Here is a 23,923-nt window from a genome sequence, read left to right as displayed (position 1 = left end):
GACGGCCGCTTAAGAAGTTGATTAGAAATCTCAAGAGATTGGTGTATTTCATCAGGAGCATATTGAGTGGTGAAAGGGATCAGGCTATCTGAAATGAACCAGCCTCCATCTGCACCTCTCTAAAAGATCAAACCTTTCTTCAGCATCACTTCTTTTACAATAATACAGGAGACTTGGTATGTATTTAGTTATAGTGGTTTTTCAGAATTAAATAACCACAACGCTGTGAATGTACACATCCTGTAATGTACAGTTAATAAATGAAAGGCCACGGTTTGATGTCATTCACCAACATACAGACCTAACCTATAAAGTAAAGTCAATTGCAAAAGAGTGTCAGTCATCCACTCACATAAAGACTATGGATAGCTATAAAGACTATGAATAATTGCATGTAAGTACAGCACATACTGAATGAATGAATCATACTCAGAAAGGTGATTGATGATGAATAAAATGAAATGAGCTGTTAGTTTTAAAGTGGAGAAAAAAAAACACATCAAACTGTTCTTATGTCTAACTATGCTGTAAAATAAAAAGTAACTTCAAGAATGACAGAGTTCTGAACACCCACTTCCACATCATAATTTTAAGTGGGTAAAAATGAAGCAGTTATTGTAGGTAATTCATTTATCAGACAGGTAGATGTTTGTTTACTTCCTGCACGAAGTAGCTGACACTAGTAAAGCAGGTAAACAAACAGCTACCCCTGTCTGATAAATGAATTATCTACAATAGTTATATGTGGAATATAAAAATGAAGCATTTAAATCAGAGGAGAAATTTGAGAAACAAGGTGTAAAAATGAATTAATTTTAAGTTGACAGTAAGTGACACAAACAATGAATTATACTTGGGTGATCTGAAGACGGTTGTTTACAAAGAGGTCACAGATCTATTCTTAGTGTTTTCTTCCGTTTTCCATTACCTGCTGTGACAATATCACGCATCTATTATTTGACACCAAAATAAAATAAACATTATCAATAATCCATGTTTAAAAGCAGGGATGGTGGCATCTGGCTCATTACTAGGTGTCGCATTAAATTGAGGAGCTATGTTGAGGGGGGGCCCCAGGCTTCACGTTTGACAACTCTGACTCTCGTTAATCACAAGTGCAGAGAATAACTGGTTTTCACGCAAAGGGCAAAATCAAATGTGTCAACATTTGCACAAATGACACTGTCAAATGCGCTCATTAGTACTATCAGAGGTATTGATGAGGGCTATGAAACACAGCCTCAGGGTTCTAGAAGAAGGATGTAGAATTCTCCTTTGAACTTTTAAAGAATTTGTTGATGATACTTGTTTGACAAATCGGTTTACATTTCTGTGGGTGACCACTGGCAAAAACAACAGGGAACTATTAGTCACTGAATGAAATTATGGGCTACTTTTACGTGTCCTCACCTTTGAACACGAGAGGGAGGTGCAAAGACGCCATGTTTGGGTGGGCAGCTGAAGTACCTGACTCCTCCCACTGAGCCGTCGTTCTTACCGCTTGGCTTGTCTAGTTCGATGCCCAACCACAGCCCTAGAAAGACGCATGAAGATATGTCAGATGGGCAAGGAGATAGCAGCTGGTTTTATTTATTCCACTCTATCAGTTAGCTCAATAATATAGTCTTATTGACAGTGGCTGTGTGACCTTCAAAACAGTTACAGTTGAAGTTAAAACTTTACATACAGCTTGGTTTAAAGTGTATATTGTATATTTCTTAGTTAAGTTAGGTCAAGAACTTTATTCTGATGTGAAATATCAGAATAATAGATAATTTTTAATCTCTGATATTTTTTTCCTCTTTGCATTCTTATGTGTACAGAGATTCTTTAGTAAAATGAAGGCTATGAAGTTTAATATCCATTAAAGAAAATATCAAGGTTAGTGTTACCTTATTGAATGCAAGCTTTTGACCTTGTGAAAATGTTAATATGAAAATGAAATAGCTAAAAGCTGTCTACTGTTCCCTGAAATTTTCCACCATTGAAATAAACTGACAAAGAACACAGATTAAAAACAAATGTTAGGAATTGTGAAAAACAGCTTGAATGCATTTAGCCAAACACTCACTCTCACTTTTATTCCTTGTACTGACTTTAAGACGCGTTGTGTTTGCCACATTAGGATGCAGACAGAAAAGTCACAAGGAGACAAAATACTGTGATGTGTTCAAGAAGAAGAGCTACTTTTGGTATAAAGACGCAGCCGACAGCGAACGGGGGCAAAGATAACAGAGCATTGCTAGCACTGATTTAAGAATATCAAAGGAAACTTAAGACTAAAATCCTTTCAAACATGATCCTTGCTTCTGTGAAATAAGTTTGCATTTATTCATAAAAGTCATGACTAGTCTAAGCAGAACTTCTGCCTCCGTGTTTATCGATTTTAGGAGAGGCTTTCTGACTGTTTCAATGGCTTTTGCTCAGCAGCTCCTTCCACAAACAAATACTTATTTTAGCAAGGATCTGCAGTCCAAAGTCAGGTTTGCCACTGCAACAACTGCTGGTCCTGCAGCTAATGCAAATTAAAAGGAAAGCTTAATGGGATTGTCTAACTTTTCTACACACAACTCTTTTCTCTTCTTTAGTTTAAATTATGCTGACAATTTTTCCATTTCTTGCAACAACAAAATTACAGAATTATTTTCATTTCATTTGCCAAGAAAAAGATGACCAGAGGCATATTCTGGAAGTTGGAGAGAGACTTCTTTAATACTCATTAATTCACTCTTGCCATTAGCCTACTTATTATAACTTGTATAGTTCACATGAGCAGGATGTCCTCAAAGTCTGCCTTGTACATGTTGACAAACTGCTGCATATTGTGATGATCAAATGCCTAAATTTCATCTGTTTGAGGAGACATGATTCTTCTTTATTAGGTTCACTATATTTAAGTATTAAGACAGTCATATTAACCCTACAAAGGATGGCATGGTTACCTCAACTGCGTTACATCACAGATAACATGTTAAATAGATCATCGTCTGCCCTGAGTGGCAGTCTTTATATATGCCCTGAAAACATCAATGAATGGAACATCCAGCAAGACCCCCATAAGCTTTCTGGTGAACTACAGCTGTCTAACAAACAGCCTAGTACACGGAGTAAATCAGACTGAATAGATTAAAATCCTAGGTGCAGCACTACCAAATTATTCATGTACTTGATAAATGTGGCCCAATTAGTTATGAGACATAATGACCATGAGATTGTGATGATTGTACATAATTGAGCACTTTCATATATATTACACCACATAACATTTGCAAAATGCAAATAATCCAATTAACCACAATTTATATGACATGAGTTGATCTTTGCAAGGAACATTCGGCAGAATGTGCGTGTCCTGATGAGTGAGGTACGGATATAAAATATTTGTATATGGTATCAACCAAATATAGTGAAATAATACTTATATATCAAAATATCATAAGATGGTGCGTTTCACCTGTCAAATCTTCACAGAGGGAACATGAATTTTAATAACTGACCTGGAGCAAAGCTGGTCTTGCCGTAGAACTGGACTACACCGGTTCGCTGGCCTACCACCAGCACCCTCTCCCCGAGGCGCACCTCAGAGCCCTCACACACTGAACTATTTGCTGAAGGTGTTCGGCTTCGAAGAGCTTAAAATGACAAACAGAATATTTCACTTTTACAGTAACTAGTGCCCTAAATTTATTATCAGTATAGCTATGGAAAAACAAATGATGTGTTATTTATTAGTACAGACCTGTAGGAGTAAATGCAGTGGTTCCAGGTGACAGGCGTGGGGCCGGTGAAGGTGTAGTCCTAGGACTTGGAGAAATACGCTCCCGCCGTTGCCTGGCAGGAAGACGTCTTGGTAATGGACGAGGTCGGACGCCAGGCCCATGACGAGAGTCCAGTGAGGAGGATGAAGATGACAGGGAGCGGGACAGAACACCTGTGGTGAAAATGACAAAGCAGGGATAGTGATGGGAAATACAGAATAACACAAAACAGGTGCTAAAACAACAACAACAACAACATTCAGTTAGTCTGAATCAGTAAAAACAGCATATTCACACAACATCTGAAAAAAAATGTTGCCACTATGCTTCACCAGGACTGTAGTTGTTAATTATCCATTCTAAAATCCAGTCATCTAAAAATCACACAGCACAAATACCTGGCTTAATACTGAACCCACAATCCTTGCATTCAAGCCTTTATCCAAACCACTTGTTATTCTGCTGAAATAATCTAGCTCTGCCCATTATTCATTTTTCCATTTCAGTCTTCACAACATGACAGCGCCTATGGCAACAGGATATACACAATTACCACTGTTGTGTATGTATGTTTTTTTTCCTTTGTTAGAAAACCAAGAAGCTATGTCCTATCAGTCTAGTACAAATCATTTATGCATCATCTTTACATTTAGGCGTCTTATTAGAAAGGTCCATCTGAGGTCCAACGTACAAATGCCCTCCCAGCATGAGGGAATGAGATAGAGTAGGGGATGCCCAATTTCACTCTTAAGAATTCATTTTGACGCAGGACCTCATTAAGCTTTTAACTTTCACAGACCTTCACAGGCCATAAGTTCATTAAGTGCAGAACTCTAAGAGGCTAATTGATTAAATCTGTGCCAAAGTGGTTTGAGATGGACAAAGATCCATCTAAAAATATACTGGAAACCAGAAAGTGAAGGGGGTAAACTTCTTAAACTTGACCAAAAGTTGTGTAAATAACAACTGATTATTTTGTATTTCTGTTTATTTATTTATCTTTAGTTTAGTTATCTGACCCATAAATATTTTCTGTTGTTGTTCTTGCATAGATGGATTAAGATGTTGGGTTCAAGTATTAAGGTGCACTGATCATCAAAGACCACTGATAAGGTGGGTACAGAACCAACATTAAAACAACGTATTATGGTTTTATCTGCAGAAAATTTCAACCAAACACTGCTGACTCACTCCCACAATCACAGTTCTCTGATAATCAGTGCATTAATGGCTACTCAGCTCTTTTTGCAGTACCTGTCTCTGTCAATGAGGCGTCTCCCTCTGTGATTGGGTCCTGATTGGGACCTTTTTGGATATCAGGTGATTTTGTGACAGATGTAGATAAACCTTTCCACCCAAACACATATACAGACAGACAAAGAGATACAGCGGCTTCTTAAATGCACATCAGTTTTCATCTCCCAGTACAAGATAATGATGCACCATTAGCATTCTGTCATGTTTGCAGAATCTGTATAGGATTATCAAAAGTAATTATGAAACCCTACATTGTGACTGTTCTACCGGCATGTGGATTAAAGGTCAAATTAGCAAATCTCGTTTATCAGTGAACCTGTCACTAGATTGCTCATAATTGTCATGCTGTAACTTCTGATCAAAATTTGATTATCGAAAATCCTTTCAGTGTAAGGATGATAAGTAAACCTGCACATAAAGTACTCATTTAAAGCAAGAAGACTCATCCAAATTCAGTATGTTCACTCAGTTCATAAAGTTTGGAGCGATAAAGATAATTACAAACATGGAAACTGAGAAAACACACAGCACGAGTGAGCAAAAAAAAGAGAGAGAGACAGACAGTGAAGATAAAACATAACAGGAGTGAGAAGAGCTGCAAATAAAGAACAGGATGACACTGTCAAACAGAAATGAAACAAGAATTACTGAAAGGCAATTTTTCCTGATTGTACTAAGACAGTCTCTTTTACTCCAACACACAATAAAAACACTTAAATATGCTGAGACAAGCAGATATATTTACACAAAAGCCCTAGTGACAGAGAATACAAAAGAACAAAGAAAACTTCACAAGGAATCTGGATAGTAACTCACAGCAACAATAAGAAACTATTTCCTGCAAAAGTACACAAAATTATGTTCATTAAATAGTTTAAAGCACCAAAACATAAATAACTTCAAGTTGGCATCATTCCTGAACTTTGGAAAAATCTATCCCAACACTAAGAAAAAAACATCTATTTGAACCTATATGTAAACCTATTTAAAGAGGAAAAAAAAAAGTCACAGAAATTTTTCAAACGGGTAGTATTGATCGGTATTTCAGTTCACATTTGGAGGAGCTGAAAAACGCTCCCCTCAGAGACAACACTGTGTCCTTCCTTTGAACATCAACATAGGGTCTATATGTGATCCCCGAACACCAAACATTTCTTGTCACTTGACCTTTAGCTTGCAGAGACCTCCTGGCTTTACCTAACCCTTTCACATGCTGATGTTCACTTCATGTGACACACTACAGCACACAATGAGGCTTTATGAATCAAACAGTAAAGCTCTGAGCGCCATCTATGGCGCCACCGCCCTTTGAGGCTTGAGCTACAGTTGACGTACTCTAATAGGGGCCAGCCTGGCATTCTGCTGTGTCTGTCTCTCCTGGTTAGTGAGACAAGAGAGTTGCACAATGACCCATCCAATCTATAGATGCACACGAATGAGGTGTCTGAACTGGCAATCCGATGGGACACTGAAGCACAGGTGGTTCAGACTTTGAGCTGTAAATGGCGTTGAATCACTAACAGTGTTTGCTCGTATATTAGTCTGGTTCCTGGGTTGAATGGCGGTCCAGACACACATGCCCTCACATGCATTCCACCACGCACACACACCTTGTGATGAATAGCTGCCAGACTACTCAGCCTGTCTATGCCCTAGTTATTAAACCCTGCTTAATTGGACTATCAATCACAGAATTTCATAGGCCACTCAGAGGTCCGCCATTCCAGTCACATCAACATCAACTGGCCCTCAGAAACTTTGGATTTACAGCTTATTTGTAGCAGTGTAATATTCAGAGTCACAAATACCTATCCAGACCAAAGGGCCAGATTCACTGAGGATTTGGAGCCTGTTTTTAAGGCGTAGATGTGGCGCCATCTGACCCAGACATGCCATATATTTATCAAATGAGCAGTTTATTTCAGCAGTTTTATTTTATTTAGCCTGTGGGTAGGGTATGACTCTCATCACTGCATATGAATTTAGGAGAACATCTACTAAATAGAGATTGAAAATACATTCTGATGGATTTCCTAATGGAATCTTCAACTATAAGTTTTGCCGTCTAAATTATTCACCTCTGAGGAGGAGTAGTAAACAAATATGATTTTCAATTTTATACTAAGAAAACACTTACTACGCAAACTGATTCTTAAAAAACAAAAGAAGGAATGAAACAATTACTGGTGGGTACCATATCTAATGACTGCTTACTTACTGTTTCTGAACTTTGGTTTGTACTATTAAAACTGAAATTTCTAACTGTCTTCCATATACCCTGATATTAGTCCATGCTGTGTAAAATGCCAACATGCAGAAGCTTCTCTCATGCACATGTACTGGTCCTGTTCAAGCCTTAACAAATATTGGACTGAAATCTTTCATACACTTTCTCAGCTGTTAAACATCAAGTTAGAACCAAAACCCTTGACTGTTCTATTTGGTGTAATGGAAGGTGAAGTTAAGCTACAACAACGCACTTTATCCTTTACTGCCCTTCTAGCTCGACGAGCAATCCTGTTTAGATGGAGGGATGCTTCCCCCCCACTCATGCACGGTGGTTAGAAGATATTATGTCCTACTTAAAAGTGGGGAAAATTAGATATTCACTTCAGCAATCAAATGGGAAATTCCAGAAAGTCTGCGGTCCCTTCCTAAAAACATTCCAGACCCTGTAAATGCTTGACTTTTAAGTGCAGTTTAACAATGCTGCTTGCTCCATACTTACTCCTAGCACAGGTTTTTGTCATGATAGTGACCCCTTATTATTTCTAGTGCACTGGCAATGACTGAGGAGGGATTATTTTATGTAGTTTGTTGTTTGCTCTGCTTTGCTTTTTTCTTTCTTTTTTTTTCTTTGTTTTTGTTGTTGTTTTGTTTTTCTATGGTGCTATCTGTGTTTAATTTACATCCATGCTTACTTAAGATTTCTTTAATGACCATTCAGCCCTGCACTTGTATTATATTGAGAAAACTTCAATAAAAAGATCTTGATCAAAACTGAAATTTCTAATTTGGCCATGTGTAAACTAAAATTATCAGACTGCAAGAAGTAACATTTCTTTAATTAAGACATCAGCATGTGTGGCTCCAGTTAAGTCAGTATTAACTTATGAACACTAACACCAACTGTTCCGTAAAGTTTGTTTATTTACAAATTCAGGCTACTTTCATATACGTCTAGTAGGTTATGCGAGTAATGTCTGGCCAGATTTCAGAGGTCAAGCAGCGGTCAAAGCACTTTTTGCTTCTGATCTTAATGAGATTGCAATGAACACTCTTTTACTCTTTGTAGAAAATGGAGCACAGTTCCAGGTGCAGTTGAGAGGCCAACTGTGTCATTTGCTGCATTTTCAGTAAACAGGTGCTCAACATACACATATTGTATTTGGGGCTCCAACCACATGATTCTATAATGGTCTGGGGTGACTGAATCATATAAGAACACTCATCAGAAGTTGAGGAAGGGGACATTCCACCGCTGTGGGAGCAACCTTTCCAGAGTATGCTGTTTTAAACATTCACAGAGGCTTGACACATTCATGTCATGAGGCTTAAAAAAGCTACTTCAGGTTTCTGCTGAATCAAAGAGTGCCATGTCCATCCACAGCAAGCTACAAATTCACTGTGTATGAACATGCCAAAACTGTATTTTGGTGCCAAGAATGTTGTGGAACAAAATTAAATACAGAGAGTCAGATGTACTTGGTTTCCATGAACTTTTGCTGCACTCCCCAGCTAAATTCTTAGTCAATTCTTCATCATTATGTGCACATACTGACTTCTCTTCCATCTCTTTGGAATCAAAATCCAGTTCAGATGACATATCAACCTTTACTCAACTGCTTTCAAGAGCAGAGACAACCGCCTCTCACTACCAGCTGGGCATTGGACTTAAGTTGCTGAAACAGAGTTGAGTCATCAGGTTAACATTGATGGAATCAAGTTAATAGTGAGTGGGCAAGATTAGCATCAACACTTTTTCTGTTGATTTCAACCAGTCACCCTTAGAGTAGCCCAAAGATAAATAAACAGTTTGCCGTTTCTGTTCCTGTTAATGCTACAGTTTATGTTCCAAACTCCTAGACCTGAAGTAACCATTTCTTTGATCTGTTAACGTTGAATATTAGGATTTTTATGTTTTCTGTGGCTATGAGGTTAGTGTATCTGATTTTTGTATTGTGTGATTTTAAATAATGTCTCCTATGGTCTCCTCCAGGGGACTGTATATGAGATTACCTATGACACGAGGAGACGCTCCAATCTATGACATCATTTTTACCTACAATCACAGAGGTTTACACATTCCCTCTCCCTCAGGGCGCTACAGGCTCCCAATAGTGCATGTTAGGATATGATTATTTAGGTTTTTTGTTGTTTTGTTTTCATCTTTATAGTACTCCGGGCCACAACTTCAGACAAACTTATTCTTCCAAGTTCTTTCAGAAAGGTCAGAAACCTCCTGCTGACCTGCAATGTTTGGTAGAGCTGAAAGGCCCTGAGCACAGCTTGAGCCATGAGAACCAGAGGCAACCACAGCAGTGTTTCACCAGCCAAAGACTTCAGCTTTTTCAGATTTCTTGTGTTAGGCTCAGATTTATTATTAATTTCCATTCTTGCATTATAGGAACCTTACAGAACATGTTAATTCACTAGACATAGTTTAACATCAATTTTCCGCTGAAACCTGAAGGCGGATGCTGCTTTGTGTATATTTTTAATAAATAGAAAGCAAATACTTCAAAAAGGACATTTTAATTTCGTGGAAATGTTTGTTTACTACTTTGTCTTTACCTGTGTTAATCTTAGAAGTGATGCGAGATAGGTCAATTCGCCGAGGGGGGCGGACGGGCATGGATGTCTTTGTTGTGTTGCTTTTATGCCTTTCCAAAGGTTTGCTTATCTTAGAGAGAGGCGCAAATATTCCTGTGAAGGAAAAAAAACACAGATTAAAGTTTTCCAAAATAAGAACACAACTCCAAAAGGCAAACGGCAAATTAAATCTACTCACAGTTTACAAAAAGGGCAAACTACAAAATATGTAGAAAGGTACCAGTGGAAACTCAATTTGCCACTTGAGGTAAACATCGGTACAAGTAATTAACTAAAAGTACCATAAACGACTCCATGACCTACCATATCTGAGTCTACAGGTGAAATACTGAACTCCTGCAACAGATCCATCATTCTTTCCCTCTGGTTTGTCCAGTTCCACTCCAGCCCAAAGGCCTCCAGAGAACTCTGTGCTGCCACAGAATCGCAGCGTCCCTACCTGCATCCACACCAGAAAAAAAGTTAATGCAAGGATAGACACCATGTTTCATAACTATAGCACAAAATCAAAGAGAATGAAGAGATGCAGCAAAGAGACTAGCCATTTGAATGCAAAGCAATGTGTTATACTTAAAGGTGAGGTGTTAATCAGAAATGTACCATTTTGATGAGCATGAGTTCAAAAAAGCAGCAAAAGGGATAAACAGTCTGCTGTTAAGATGGACTCATTTCATTTGTGTGAACTGGGAATCTATTTATGGCTCTATCTTTTTGAGCATTTTTTTTTTTTACTGTCTACATGTTTCTGTTTGCATTGTGTGGTTGTAATTAGTTGAGCAAATAACAGATCGAGCACCATGTGGACTTGACATACAACAGACTATCACAGATTTAAGGCTCAAATCAGGATAGAGCAAATTCAGACCACAATCCCTGAACCAAGGCAAAGTCATCTGGAGTCCTCACTTTTCCTCACAAGCATTAAAAGGCTACGACCAGTTCTTTAAACAATTTGTTTCTCATGGTCTTAAATTCAGTAATGTGTTACAATTTTTAGGCCTCATTCAACTTTAATGCTCTCCTCAACCCTAAGAGTAAAGTAAAAGGCAGAGTGTGATCTAATAAGAGCTGTTTTTCAGAATCTCTGTCATAAAAATGTAGTTACTATAGAATTAAAACCAATCTTTCTTGTTGCCACAGGGTAAGGCTCAGGTTTTGGGGAGTTGAGGGATTATTAGAATGCTCATAAAACCATACTGAGATAAAATACAATACATATACAATATACAAACATTAATCTTATATAATCAAAGTGTAACCTCAACATGCTCTATAGATACATTTGTATTTCCCTCTAAAAAGGTTGAAACCTTAATATTACAACCAAACTGAACATAATTTTTCTGGTGGCTGATCTGGTGGCAGGTGACACATACAGGTAGCACTTTCATTACTACTGACATGGTGGGGGGGGGGGGGGCTTATAACCCTTCCAACTCTAAGCACACTGATAAGGTCTTCATGTTCTATCTGTGAGTTGAGATTTTTTTTTAAATGTTATATTCTGATAGTGATCTGGGGTTTAGGAATACTCTCAGGATTTTGTTAAAGTTGATGTTTTCAAAGTCAACTTCAAGGGAGGGGAAAAAATGTTGCACATGTTTTCAGATGAAGAACTTATTCTTGCCAAAGGGTACAACAGAGTCTTTTAAGCCAACTGCACAAACAACAGTGAGTATTTTTCCCCTATTCTGCTGGATCACTAGACACATTCAGGATGAGCTGGGCTCACACTGCCAGTCTGATGACTAAAGGCATGCATCGTTGACTGGAAAAAAGGGTGGTGTTGCAAGATTTAAACAGAAGTTATATACACAAAGCCCACATTGCTTGGGTTTTCATTGAATTACAAGATAGGCGCACCGTGTAGTAAATTGTCAAAAATTGAACTGTGTCATGAACATAAGAGTGCTGTGAATTTTATTTGACCTATGGGCTCAAACTTCACTGCTTTTGAACCGTGCTTAATGTCAAAAGATTACACGTGGCTTACACCACCACTCTGAAATTGAGTGGCTATGTTGAAAGAGCTGCACTCACCTTTGTGTATGAGGACTTAGAACAAAAAAAAAATAGTTATGATTAAAACAATTTTAGGTACTGATTTGTTAAAGTAGAATTTGAAAATAGCTGTGATAAGGCCAATTAACATGGAGACTAGTTTTACTATGTTTCTCTGTTCTGAGAATAAAGCCTCACAGCTCACTTCTAAATGCAGGCTGTGCACAATATGAAGGGGAGATTAAAAACAGCAGGAGTTTTGAACAAAAAATTAGCAGACATTTAACAATACCACAATTGGAACTGCATAAACCTGGACATGTCCAGATAAACGTTGATATGCGCGAGTGAACTGTCAGACATAACCATGAATACTGGAGGGATGCCAAAATGGTGTTGCTTAGCAACTGCAAACTGTTTTTTTTCCTTGGTTCAGGGCTGAATAGTTTCAGAAAAATTAAGCAAAGCTTTGTCCTTGTTTTATGATGAAACGTCACAGATTGCACAGACATGATATGGTACTGCAGAACAACATAATGGACTCCTTTTATATACAAAAGGCTCATTTGAAGGCAATGAAAACACAACAAATCTTATTCTCATGTTATTACACACCACTGAAAACAATATTATATTCCTTTTCTGGATTAAAATCCTCCTAAATCCCTCTAAAAGTTGTACACTGGGCCTGTAAGTAAACCCAAATGCTTCCACACACCTTCTGTCCAGCTATCACCACACGGTCACCTAGTCGGATACCCATGTTGGCAAGTTGAATCCTGGCCTTATCGGAGAGAGCAGGAGGGGACTGAGCTTGCAGTGTGAGGGGCAGAGGGGAACTGGGCCGGGGTAAAGCTTCTCTCAGCAAAGTGCGGAGTTCCTTGGCCACAGCAGCTGCATCTGCCATATCCAAGGGCATGTCTAGAGGATCAGGCACTACGTCTGCAGGGCACTGGCCTTTTTCATTCTGTAAGAACAAACAAGAAAAAGGAGGAGAGATGGTGAACAAACAAACAAGTAGAAGTGATTTGGACCAAAAAAGTAAATATTTTGCCATCATATAGAGAAAAGTAAGGTCAAATGATGCTGACAAATATCATATCTTATTTCAACCATGATGATGATGGCAGAGTGCTGGACAACTACTGCAACTTTTACATTTTGCCTCCATTACCAAAAAGTTCTGTCTTATCACTTCTGTAACAAGAAGGCAAGGTCTACCAGAATCTTTAATCTTATCTTTGCTCTCACAACAAAATCCCCCAATGATGTGTTTCAAAGCAACTGATCAGCAGGCACACATTGAAGTTTAGTCAAGTGGCTCAAAGAAACTGCAGTCAGAACAAGTTGAGACGGAGCCAACAAGCTCAAGTGCCAGTGGAGGTAGGAGGAGGAGACGGCTGTGGAGGCGTGACAGACGAGGGGAGCTCATTTGGCACTGTTGTGGCAGAGTAATTGGGGCACTCTCATGTTCACCATCCCCTCCAGCAATGATATGAGTGGTCTTTGATAAACATCAAAAAGGAGCTTGGCTTTCATTGTCAGTGGCTGTTGTTCACATGTTGTGTCACTACGCTAATGTGAATGCCATTTATTCTGCATTGGTGTGTGTTTCAGCCTTTGAGTAGGGGATTTTGAGATAGAATTCCACAGGAACGATCTAAGGAAGGAAATGTGTGGTAAATTATGGATTACAATACAACTACAGTATGCAGTATATACACCAGACTTTCAACAATGCTCTTAACCTATCTATCCAGCCAATGGTGAGTGTGTTGCATTCCTGCAAGATCAAAGATTATAAAAGTGGTAAAAGAAGCAAGAAAGAACTGCAATTTTTATATTTTTCCCCATCCTTACACAACTTTCCACTGCTTAAATCAAGGGGTTGTTGTATAGAATCTCTATAGGGCTGGAAAGAGGAAAATATCAAATTAAACCACTACTAAGACTGACCTTTTACTCAAAAGGAAAGATATTTTAAACTTGCAGCTCTTGGCTGGAGAGCAGGTCTAACAATCCCCTGCCAGCCAACACCATCATTTTTTAAAAAGGCAAGAGAGAGTTTGGTAGAGAGCACATTTAACCATCAGAAATCAATGCACATGCCTAAGCTAATGTTACATGGTTAAAACAGGTATTTAAGAAACTCTGCAAACTAAATATGTACAAATACAGCTACTTTTTGGATGATTATGGCAGCCTTGAATTTATGATTTTCCATGTTGAGTCTAATACACTGATTCTTTCAAACAAACAAGATCACCACAAACAAATGAAGACAAATCTCAGGACTTGTAGGATCAGACTCATACATTATTCACGGTTATTTGGTAGCAGTAGAGACTAAAAACAAATTTAATTATCAACAACAAAGCAGATTGAAACTAATCTCCTCTAAATGGCCATTCATCTCTTTAAAAGATAAGCTACATGCACTGGTGTTTCTAGCACATTAAATGAGGGGTTAAAAAGCAATGTTATGCATGTTCACAGGGTCTCTAAGCTTTGTATCCTCACACAGAAAAAAAAAGATCTTCAGCACTCAGCTCTGAACAAGGGAATCGCTGGATTAATGTTGCAGTGCTTTGGTGACCTCCAGTGGGAAAATTAGTACATGCAAAAAAAAAAAACAAAACAAAAAAGAAAAAAAAAAAAAAACAATTCACAAACAGCTTTACTGAATATGGAAACCCTTTTGTTTAATGAAAAGGATTCTGATATCAAATAGCCCCAGGCAACCTCTAGCTGGGCTGAGGTTTTTCCTACAGAATATGGAGGTTGTGACAGACTGAAGAAAAAAAAAAACTAAACACAAACCTGAAGAATAAGCCATATCTTGGTAATCTGTATTCCATACAACTGCCTTCTCAGGTGTTATCTGCCAGCTGAGTCAGAAAACACCAAACAGGAAATGTGTGCAAGAGAAAATCTGAAATGAAATAAATCTTGAGCCTGACAGAGAAACTAAAAGATTGCAATCTGTTAAATGATTTAATGCAGTAAATAAAGGAGCTCAGATTGCATTAAATAAACGCTCTGAAGATGTAATGGTTGGTGAATTTAGGACTGAATTTTCCATTTGGGACTGATGTAGTCAATACTGAGCACAGAAGCTGTATCCAGAAGAGACCCAATACAATACTCATGAATGTAAATTACTTCTGTTAAGTTTTCTTAGATTTCATGACCAGCAGGTAAACAGAGGACATAAGCAAGCCATTTGCAGTGTTCAGTAAAGGCTGCATGTAACATAAGTAAGGAATAAAGTAAGACATCTACTGATTGGTGTATTTGATAAGATGCCATTAAAAAAGAGCCATAAAAACAGAGCAGCAGTATTTTTCCACTCTCCCCCTTTTGCTTTGATCCAAGTTCCAAGCATGCTCTTTTATAGGAGTTAAATGAGCCCACAGTGCATCAGCAGTCCAAGCTTGTAATGTGGTGTCAAGAGGAAGATTCCATCCTCTCAAGGAGGTTCAAACTAGGACAAACTAAAGACAGATGCATAATATATAAGTAAGCAATCTGTGACAATCCGTGGTCTGTGAAGCTGCACTAACACACTAATCAGGGCAGCCTAATAGCTGAGTGGTAAGAACACAGAGCATGAAAAGCAGTGTCCCTACTTTAATTCCAGGTGACCTTTTCTGCATGCAATTTCCTACATCTTTTCCCTCGTTTCTTAATATAGCTATGATCTAACATCAGAATTGAGGCACAAAAAGACCTAATAGCTTTCAAAAACAAAATATTTACATTCTGACTTGATTTTAATTGATGACTGATGAACTATTATATGATTACTTTACTACTTGATGGGCACATTTGGGAACTTGTAGTGAATGCTGACTTGGCAAAGTAAAAAAGAATAGTTGCACACAAAAAAAATCTGGAAGTGGGTGATCGCACTGGATCTAACATATTAATGTTGAGTCACTTGATAAAAAAAACTCAAATTTTTCAAGCTTACTGGAATGTTAAAGCTAACACATCAGCTGGGGTGTAAGAGAACAGTGTATAGGAGACCAATACAACTTACTCTGAAAGCAGGGTTTGCTCCCAGCTCCAAAAGACATTTCACAGCTGAGGTGCACAGATTCGATGCAGCGATGTGCAGGGCGGTGCCAAAATCAAAGTCACTGCAGGTAGCGTCTATCTCTACAAGGGAAAATAAATAAATAAATAAATAAACAGGACATATTGGCATTTTTCTTCTATACACCACTTTTTGATTCACCTTTTACAGTTACCTCAACTCAAAATACGATGAATGCAATAATGACTACTATTAAACTCACTATCTACAAAATCTGCCTCAACAGAATAAGGACAGGTAAAGACAGGTGCATGTGACATTAGCTCCACTAATGTTTGCTTGAAAACATTACTGAAAATAATCCTTAAGTAAGATACAGTGTGTTACACGTTTGTAAGGGTGCAAAGCTGCTGGGCTTTTTTTAATGATGGAATGCTCAGAAATTAATAATGAATGGACCTTGTCAGAAAAAAAAAACATCAAGAACAAGGTTTTCTCTGTTATCTTAATATTGTTTACTGAGCCAAAGCAAAAGGCAATCAAAATATTATCTAAATCCAGAAAAAGCCTGCAAACCACTATTATATAATCAAGGGACAGAAATATAACCCCCACCCACCACCACAATAAAATAACATAAAAACATAACACCACTCAAATGCCTATGCTGTTAAAAGACTGTAGATAACAGATATAACACAGAGGCTGCCGATCCTTGTCCCTTAACACCATTAAATCCACTGAAAACCTACACTACATTGTCAAAACACTACAAGAAGCATTTATAGGTTATGTTTTAATTACATACATTATGTATACAGTTAGTGTAAATAAATACCTAATCCGAATTCTGTGTTCAAAACTGAGGTCATGAACACTCATCAGGTATGGCCGATTCAGAAATAAAATCAGTACTCTCAGGTCTGAATCTTTTTCCACATCAGCAAGAAACCGTTTGTATTCATAGATATTGTTATCCAGGATCTGTGCTTTTTTTTTTTTTCACTGCAATAACTTCCTTCATTTGAGAAACTACAAAAATGTCAAAAGTGCACTATTTAAAATGGTGAAGACTGCTTTAAAAAAATTCTAAACATACTGTAAATTGAGCAATACCTTTAAGAAGCAAGAGTAATGATACGAAAACACTGAGTCTCAAAAATATATAATTTACTAGGAGAAAAAGTTTAGTCCGTACTTTTTTAGAAGCCGCTTTTATTTGCAGATGTTTTGTAGATGATGTGTTTTTCTGCTTATCACTACCATCTGCTGCTGAAGAGGCATTTTATGTTATGGACTTCATTAACGTAATTAAAGTGTCCCTTAATCCAAAGACATGAATTCACGCTGGAGCCTATGAACATGTTTTATTCGTATACACATCCACACCAGTGGACATAATGCAACCTCACCCCTGAGATAAAGAATCAACATCTCAGAACAACACAAACTGCATATGCTGAGCTTCACAGAGCTTGAATCTCACCACTGATGTTGGTAAATGTAGACCAAACAAGTAAAGGAAAAGTAAGCTCATAAAGAAAATTACATTTTACTAAATCCTTTTGCTGCTGCAGCTGGTTTTGATAATAGAAATGTTTGCCCTGTACTGCCTGCCTAGGTGAACTTCCTCTCCGCTCTCCTTTTACCTCCAGGCAGAGACGCCTGCAACACCACCCGGATAAGCTGGGGCACATCAAAGTAGGCAGCGTAGTGCAATGCCCTCATGTTAGTCCAACGAGAGCGGAGGTTAGGATCAGCACCGAGGGCAAGAAGCTGGCGGGCAAAACTGGCTGCTGTCTCTGCATCACCTGAGAAACATTGCAGCAACGCATTAGCACCGAGAGTGTAATGTTGATAAATTAACAGTTACTAACAGTATTATGCTGAGTGGACACAGTAACAGGATACACAATAGACAATACAGTGTAAATGTCTGTGCCATTTATTCAACACTGTATCAATACTAACCAATGCCTGGAGCCCCAGCTTTGCAGCAGTAGTGCAGGAGGCTCATATCTGTCAGGCCATCACGATCATTCACACCGCAGCCTCTTTTTAGGATCTGTGCAAAGAAAAGATATGCAATGTGTCACTATGGCCGACTGGTGTCACTATGCAGGAATATTACATAATAGGTTTTTAAGGGGAACTTCTGTCTGATGAATGAAAAGAATGCTGGGACTCTAAAAACTCTACTCATATGGAAATGTATTAAAGTGTTTTGCAAATTGACATCAAAATAAGACATTTATTGCTCAAGGCTGGGACCTATAAATACGAGAAAATAAATGCCTGCTTTTACCCTTGAGACAAGTGCTTCCCTGCAGAATTTGCTGCATTGCAGGTATTTTGTATAACTAAGTGGAGGTGGTTTGGGAGTGGGTTAGCGAGGCCTTCACCAGAATCAAAAGAACAGATGTGTTTCATTTGGGAATAATCTGGTGCTTTTAGGAAACATATTTCCCAATTAGGTATGGAAATGATTGATCATAAGAATGAGCAATGAGGTAATGGAAGCATTTGTTCATCTTTTTGTATATACTCAATTATGAAGTATTTCAGAAGTTACTTTAAAAATTCAAGGATGGACAAACACGTGTGGAAATGTACTACAGTTCAACCATATCAGAGCACAGGGATGGTGAAAAATGATGAGTCACCTCATTGCCAATTAAGTCGATGTTCTTCTGAACCTGAGGCACCCACTGTCTGAGGACAGCAAACAGCTCTGGGATGGTGGTGCTGGGATCCACAAGTACCTCCCTGCACTGGGGCTCACTGGGATCAAAGAAGGAAAACTCTGGAGATAATGGGAGAGACAGAACACAAACACTTATCCACTGAAATCTTATTTACTTTCAACATTGGAACTGGCAAAGCCTAATGCTCCATACCCTGTGTCTGTACAGTATAGAAAGAGTGCGAACTGTGTCAATCTCTATCACCCAGACAAGCATTAACTTTCTGTAAAGGACTGTTCACTCGATTCGATCGAATTACTAATCTTAGGAAATGCCCTTGTTGTGTTTGCAGAAGCGAATGAACTCATGTGATAGTGGATGACATGCCGTGAATCAAATGAAGCATTAGAGATTCCCACTGCAGCTCAACACAAATGGACACAGCCATTCACTGTGAATGTCAACACATAATTTAGGTACTGTCAATACTTGCATGTGCTTAGTGACTGTATGACATATTTAACAACCTTATGTGCTGACTTTAATTCAAATTATTATGGGATTAGAGACTGAGGACTGTCAGCTGATTTCATGTTCCCTGCTTGACATGATTGTGCAAAATGAGGTATATTCCATCAAATACACTGGACTAAGCTCTAATTGGCAATCACCAAAAAATGGAGGAATGGACAGTCATCATCATCTCCTTCTAGTGTTACTTGTTAACTCGTCACAGTTCTGATATAATGGACATTAAGTGATAAAGATATATTCTAAACATCATTATGGAATCATTATTCAGAATAGTTATGTCTCCATCTCTTGTCCCATCAGGATGTCCAGATGATCATTTCAGACACGATTAACTTCTGAATCTTAATTATTCTTTCCACTGGTGCTGGGGCTGATCAAATGGTCAGTAATCAAAAATTGATGGGTAATGTCACCGGTGATTAATCAGCCGATTACCACTTCAATTGTATAATAAAAACAGCAATGATAACAGTTCCCAAATTCAGGTAGTTCAACAGTGAGTAAGTCAATTAGCCTATAATCTCCCAAGTCTCGGTGTGTGTTTGTGTGGACCCTTACCACAGTCACTGGGCATAGGTGCAGAAGCCACCTGGTGGATGACTGGCCGCTGATGGGAAGAGAGTCTAGTGTGGCAGCCCAGGACAGTGTCCCCCTCGACAGGCTCTGAAACATCCTCCTTAGTCATCTCCCCCTCAGGGCCTGTGGCTGGAACAATATTAGAAATCCTATTCTGAGAACACAAGTAGGTCTAATCTCCACCAAGCAGTGAAGGGCACCTCTCATTTTATGAAGAGACATCACTTTACTCAAGCTTCATAAACTGAATATTAAAATAGAAACAAATAATAAGACTGTCAGTTCTTCACCTATGTCAACACAGTGCCACATACCGATTAAAACTTTAGGCAGAATATGTAATATGAACATATAAATACCACAAACTCAGTGAAGCCTTCGTTCGTTCAACATTAAATGAGTGAGAAATGGAAAACTCAACTCCCAGCAAAACTGACTCAGGATTTTTCTCTGAGGTAAAGGCTGACAGTGCCACTCAGGTGTCGAGTCTGCACTTCAGCGCAATACTAAAAGTTGAAAATCCTACACACAGCACAGAACAGTAAAAAATTGCAAGATTAATATTTTGTACATGAGTAGACTGTGCTATGGCAACAAGGAGCGCAACATATCGTCTCCAGTGTAATGCTGTAGTATCGTAGAAGATTAGATATATAATGATTACAAGTCAAGAAAGAATCCATCTAACTGCCAGATCCTCAAGATAATCTGAGATACAGACAGAAGAAATGTGACTAAAAGTTTTGACTGTCAAGAACAGAGTAGGAGTATAAGTTTTTGTCTAGGAGTCTACTGAACAAAATAACATGTACACATATGCTAAGCTAGTAGACTAAGCTATATTTATATGCTATTTTGTACTAGGAAACCTGTGGGATGGAGACAAACAGCAGTAGAAGCACACAGTCCTGGAAAGGAAACACTGAAACTGAGAGCTAATCAACCAGCACTCACTGTCATCTTCTTCTTTATCCTTTTTTGTTTTGGTCTCCATGAAAGCTTCACAGCTAGTCTAAAAATCAAAAGACACGACCAGTATCCAGTGGAACACCTAGGCTAGTCATTTCCTAAAATAGCCCCTTGCTCAATCTCCAATAACACAGCCCTTCTAACTGATTATACCCTGTTGATCCTGTCATTGCCAGGTCTACAGCTATTTACAGCCTGTAGCCTACACTCTCAAGGCATGGTGTTCTCACTTCTCACTGTCCTCCTCGGCTGGAATGTCACTCACTCTCGCTTTCCACTTGTGTGCACCACTGACCTGCCTGCCACCTCATCTGACTAGTCAACCATAACCGCCACAATGCAGAGAATGTGGCTGTAGGGTGACAGTTCAAACAAACAGTGAGAAAAGGGGCAGTAAAGTGGTGGTTGCGATCAGAAGGACTGTCTTTCATGTGGACAGTCAGGTCCAATTCCCCCTGACAGCAAGCATCCACCCTGCTAAAGCACCCACAGGCACAATAACCATCAAGAAGTGGGAGTTTGTGGAACTATCTTTGCATGTGACAGCTAAAAAAAAAAACCAAAAAAAAGTGAAAAAGAAATAAAGTTTTCTACCTTTATGAACAAGACATCTTGACTAATAAGTCACTTTGAAACAAAATGTATTTTATTCATTTTTCATTTTCAAGATTATGAAAATGTGGGGAAAAAAAAGGAGTTTTGTGGCTATGTAAGTTAACTCAAAGAAATATGACTATGTTGGGACTTCCTTTGGTGATGAGAAACAAAATACAAAAACTTCATATATGTTTTTATGATGACGTGTAAGGCTGTCATCTTAAAATTTTAATTAACAGTTTATCGTCATACAAAAGTAATGTGACCAACTATTTAATTGTTTCTTCCTGTTCATTTTATGGAATTCTTTTATAAGCCTACTATTATTTTACTACACCTTATGAGAAGAACCATTTTTCATAGGCGCTGAACACTGGAACATACAATTAAAATGACATCTGATGCATCTCTGTTGGGGGTGCAAAGAAATGGCATAAATTCAAAAAACACTCATCAAACCTTAAACAATGGAGACAGTGTTGGACATATGATAATTCAGCTGGTAACATCCAGCTGTGTTCAGGACAGTGAATGGAAACTCTTCTAAAAATTACACCAAATGAACATGATCAGACATTTAAGCAATAAGTGTCACAAACATACTTCAATGCAGTGAGCCTGAGGTTTGTGAGTTTGTGAGCAGATTTATAGACACTTGTCATTGAAATAATATTTTTAGTAGTTTCAATGCTGTTGTCTAAATGCCTTATGCCTGTCTGAGGTCACTGACTGGCTGTCTAGAGATTATTACATGGCATTGTGACTTGGAACAATGGCCTACTTCTTCCAATAAGCCTCCCCTTGTTTGTCAGACCTCTGATGTCACCCTACTCATCCTCTCTGCTGCTGCATATCACATCTCCAAACTAGCAGCTCAGAAGCTCATTGCCACACCTGCTACCTATCCCATATAATTAAGACCACCTGTGTTGTGCAACTGCAGTGTACATGAATGCATCAAAAGCTTTATTGAAAACATTATTCAACAGTAATATGTTAAATTAAGCTCAACCAACCTATATCCTACAATGAAATCACCCACTGTACATGCTATGTTCAATATAATCCATCATGTGCTGTTGCACACCTGTGTACATCCATCCATCCATCCATCCATCCATCCATCCATCCATCAATCAATCAATCAATCAAGTCACAGCCAAGTGAAGTCTTACAAGTTATTTTCAACTATCCACCTCTATATCAATAGTAGAATTAAAGCTTCAGCAGCAGTAATGGGTTTCATGTATTTCAGTGGGTTGTTAGTTGTGTACTACTACATATAAGATAACCTGGCTATTTCCTGTATCATCCTAGCGTTAGCCTGTTTCATTTCTTACAGCCAGGGAGGGTCAACCTACCCATAAGTGGCCACTCTCTTATCTCTATGAGTTAATAGTACTTGAGGCAGCTGGTGCTTAGTTAGCTTATACTCTGTCCTAATGCCTTCATTAAATTGATTAAGCGTCAACTTCGTTTGCATCACATCTGACAGGCTGTTAGCTGGCTAGCATATGTTTAAAAACCGGCTAGAGCTACAATAACACTATGGTAATTAACTGCTGCCTGCTACAGAAAATATTAATCATTTAGCAGCTGCTTATTTCATGTTCAAGTAATGAAGAAAAAGTTGCTTTAAACACTAAACGTCTTCCTTCTGTTGCTGTTCAATTACGTTAGCATCTCACAGGCAGTGTTATCTAGCTCTCATATTGGCCCAAGCCTTCTTGCCTACTAAAACATACTTTACAGGCAAGAGCCCGAATAAATGTACTGCAAGTTATACAATATCTAACAGTACATTGAAAAATTAACTTACCTTCACCGCGGTGCTTGTCTCAATTCGCTCATGGGTAAGGTGCCTAGAAAGCCAGCAGCGAATTTAATTTCTGTCAAGTGAGGGATGTTACATGGCTAGCATGCTTCCGGTTTTAGCATTCAGCCTTCACAATAAAAGCATTTCTTACTTACTTCCTGTCTTCAAAATAATTGCAATGAAATATAGTATAAAAATAACAAATAAATAAAATATAAAATAAAAAGATGACAATAAAATAAAATAAGAATAAATGACAGAAAAATGTGAAAAATGATCAAGACTCTGTATTGTTTTTATTATTCAAATCAAGCTAAATCTGAAATCAATTTTGTCGTTTATAGATAATTAAACAAAATTAACATCTGAAACAATGAACTATGATAAGCATCCACTGTTTCTAGAAAAAGACACTGATTTCCCTTCGTCTTCCCTCTGTGTTGGTCTCCACCACTACATTACCTTGATCTATAGGGACCTCAAAGGAATAATGCAGGTCACACAACATATGCATTCATCTAGGTCCATCAAATCAGATTAAATCAATCTACAGTTTGAAATACATGGAACAATACTAGTACAATTATTAGTACATTATTATAGTAAATGTACAGATACGATGCACAAGTAGTTTAGGGGAATTTATTATAGTGGAGTTTAATTAACTGTCCCCAAATGTTTATACTATGCATGATTAATCTATTAAGAAGAAGCCTAGTTTTTATTTGAAGTCAGGTTATCCAGGTCATAAATACTTTGAAGAATTCTATTCAAAAATCATAGCAGATGCATCAGGTTAACCCATCTTTAATTGTGAAATATAGGCTTTTTTTTTTTTTTTTTAGTTAATCCTATTTTA

At 38.1% G+C, this 23,923-nt stretch overlaps 1 protein-coding gene across 4 annotated transcripts in view; it reads right to left on the bottom strand.

The window, feature by feature from the left end:
• Positions 1–23,177, bottom strand: part of LOC115413426 (CAP-Gly domain-containing linker protein 4) — a 29,373-nt gene extending 6,196 nt beyond the window's left edge. The window contains exons 1-14 of one of the 4 annotated variants that reach the window (XM_030126253.1): positions 23,068–23,103; positions 20,637–20,694; positions 19,665–19,811; positions 18,552–18,691; positions 17,860–17,953; positions 17,538–17,699; positions 15,892–16,010; positions 12,568–12,816; positions 10,152–10,287; positions 9,810–9,941; positions 5,013–5,105; positions 3,740–3,931; positions 3,498–3,632; positions 1,411–1,534 (exon numbers count right to left, since the gene is read on the bottom strand). In XM_030126253.1, the coding sequence (XP_029982113.1) occupies positions 1,411–1,534; positions 3,498–3,632; positions 3,740–3,931; positions 5,013–5,105; positions 9,810–9,941; positions 10,152–10,287; positions 12,568–12,816; positions 15,892–16,010; positions 17,538–17,699; positions 17,860–17,953; positions 18,552–18,691; positions 19,665–19,811; positions 20,637–20,676 (1,763 nt within the window). In that variant the 5' untranslated portion in view covers positions 20,677–20,694; positions 23,068–23,103. Of the gene's footprint in view, positions 1–1,410; positions 1,535–3,497; positions 3,633–3,739; positions 3,932–5,012; positions 5,106–9,809; positions 9,942–10,151; positions 10,288–12,567; positions 12,817–15,891; positions 16,011–17,537; positions 17,700–17,859; positions 17,954–18,551; positions 18,692–19,664; positions 19,812–20,636; positions 20,695–23,067 lie in introns of all 4 variants that reach the window. The other 3 variants (XM_030126252.1, XM_030126254.1, XM_030126255.1) reach the window with 3 other exon arrangements.
• Positions 23,178–23,923: the final 746 nt, after the last annotated feature.

The sequence above is a fragment of the Sphaeramia orbicularis genome, chromosome 22, assembly GCF_902148855.1.
Source record: "Sphaeramia orbicularis chromosome 22, fSphaOr1.1, whole genome shotgun sequence".
Lineage (NCBI taxonomy): Eukaryota > Metazoa > Chordata > Actinopteri > Kurtiformes > Apogonidae > Sphaeramia > Sphaeramia orbicularis.
This window is presented reverse-complemented; position numbering and strand designations above follow the sequence as displayed.